This window comes from Apis dorsata, unplaced genomic scaffold (genome assembly GCF_000469605.1).
Source record: "Apis dorsata unplaced genomic scaffold, Apis dorsata 1.3 scaffold_32, whole genome shotgun sequence".
NCBI classification, from domain to species: Eukaryota; Metazoa; Arthropoda; class Insecta; order Hymenoptera; family Apidae; genus Apis; species Apis dorsata.
In genome coordinates, this window is record NW_006263334.1 from 1,374,410 (window position 1) to 1,376,349 (window position 1,940).

A 1,940-nucleotide genomic window follows, 5' to 3' on the forward strand; every position below is an offset into this window, starting at 1 on the left:
CGAAAAAATATGCGGCATTTACCTGAAATAAAAACATTATTTTTGCAAACTCACTTGCACGCTACTTTAAAAAATAATCGAATATAATAATACAGCCAGATATGAAATAAAATAAAACGATATAGGCAATAATATAAACAATAAATATCGAATTGCTCGTGAATCTAAAAAAACTTCTTTGCAGAAGAAAAAGAAACTGTTCAATTTTCGAAACAATTATTAAATATTAATTATGCACTGCTCTATACTAAACACCCGTGGCTAAATACCTCATGGCTATATTCAATGTTCTGTTTCGTTCCTTTAAAAGATTTATTCTTTAAAAACATTTATCCTTATCCATCGGCCAATAAAAGAAACAAATCATTAAAGAGGCCATGAAAATGATCTGGCTGAATCTCGATCGTGAGGTTCAAAAATGGAAAATATGACGCGACGTGATCGCCATCATTTTTCTGGAGCGTAATCACGAATTTTACCTTCGTGACAGCTTGCAGGAACGCGGCCTTGCCAACTTTTTGACGCTGTTTCGACATCACAACCTCCATCCTCCTCTTTTCGTTCTCTATGTGCCGACGTTTCTCCTCCAGCTTCAATCTAATGTTATTCAGTTGCGAGGCCATAATGGTGTTACCACCGTTTTCATCTGCCAGCACGATTATACCATTTGTATCATCGAAATACAGAAACAATCACAATATAACGTAAATGATAACGTACCAACAGAATGTTGTTCCACCTGTTGGGATTGTTGACTGCTCTGCTGTTGCCACGTGGTCGTATTCGGCAAAGTGGCGAACGTAGTCTTCTTCTCACCGTTCCCATTTCCATTCGTCTGACCGAACTTTTTACCGGACAGATTCGATTTCCCGTCATCTCGCTCCTGTTCCGTATAAGTCAAGTTGATCCCTTTCTCCGAGCTTTGCCTGCTCAGATTCGCGAAGCTGGCCAATTTCGACGTGTCACCACCACCTTCCGAATTAACGTTCTCACTGGAATGTAAAATTTGCTTGAGCGCGACGTTGTCCAAGCTGGAGTTGGACGTTTGCCTTCTCAATCTTGGCGGCTCTTCCTTGTCGTATCCGTTATCCGACAAAATGTGCTGCACTCCGCTACCGTACACGTCCTGAACGCTTGATCTCGCCGGTAACGTAGGTTCCGTGGTACTCCTTTTACCGATGTGCGCCCCAACCTCCTTGTCCGGATTTCTACCGAAGTTGTGTAAATTATCCTGCGCAATGAAATCATTCGATCGTTCGATTCGTTTTTCGTCTCTTTCGTCTCTTTTGTTTCATCGGTTTCCCTCTCACCTGAGATCCGCCAAAGTTCTCTATCGTCAACTGAGAGTCATCCGAAACGCTGTTACGCCTGGATCGTCGGCCGGCGTACGAGCTCCTCCTCTGCTCTTCCCAGTTGCTCGGCCGACCAGCGGCGTCCGCTCTAGTTACGGATTTCTCGTCCGCCACGGAGCTTAACGTAGGAATGCCTTTGCCGCGATGGACTACGAAACTTTCTTCGCTCCCCGCTCGTCTGTGAGAAATGATCGTGAGTCAGAGGTGTAGGGAATAATGGTAAGAATGAGAAGCGTAATGGGTGTGCGATTAACTCATGTGAATGCGGCAATACGCTATGATTATACGCTTCGGAATTGACCCATATCCTAATACAATAGTAAGGTAAAAAAAAAAAAAATCTTGCTTTTCATTGCTTCTATTTACGGTTTTTTCGATCGTTGTGGAATCGTTATAGCGTGTAAAACGATCCTATCCTCGATGAGAAAAAAAAAAAAAAATCTTGCTTTTCATTGCTTCTATTTACGGTTTTTTCGATCGTTGTGGAATCGTTATAGCGTGTAAAACGATCCTATCCTCGATGAGAAAAAAAAAAAATAATTCTCAAGGAGAATGAATCAGTTTATTCAATTCTATTCCTCTTGTTTC

General features: G+C 41.9%; 1 protein-coding gene across 20 annotated transcripts in view; it reads right to left on the bottom strand.

Moving 5' to 3' along the window:
• Nucleotides 1-1,940, bottom strand: part of LOC102677458 (patronin) — a 71,839-nt gene that overhangs the window by 10,889 nt on the left and 59,010 nt on the right. For all 20 annotated transcript variants that reach the window (XM_031512005.1, XM_006608273.2, XM_006608282.2 and 17 more), the window contains 3 exons: nucleotides 1,311-1,530; nucleotides 721-1,231; nucleotides 480-646 (listed from right to left, as the gene is read on the bottom strand). In XM_031512005.1, coding sequence (XP_031367865.1) covers nucleotides 480-646; nucleotides 721-1,231; nucleotides 1,311-1,530 — 898 coding nt within the window. The remainder of the gene's footprint in view (nucleotides 1-479; nucleotides 647-720; nucleotides 1,232-1,310; nucleotides 1,531-1,940) is intronic.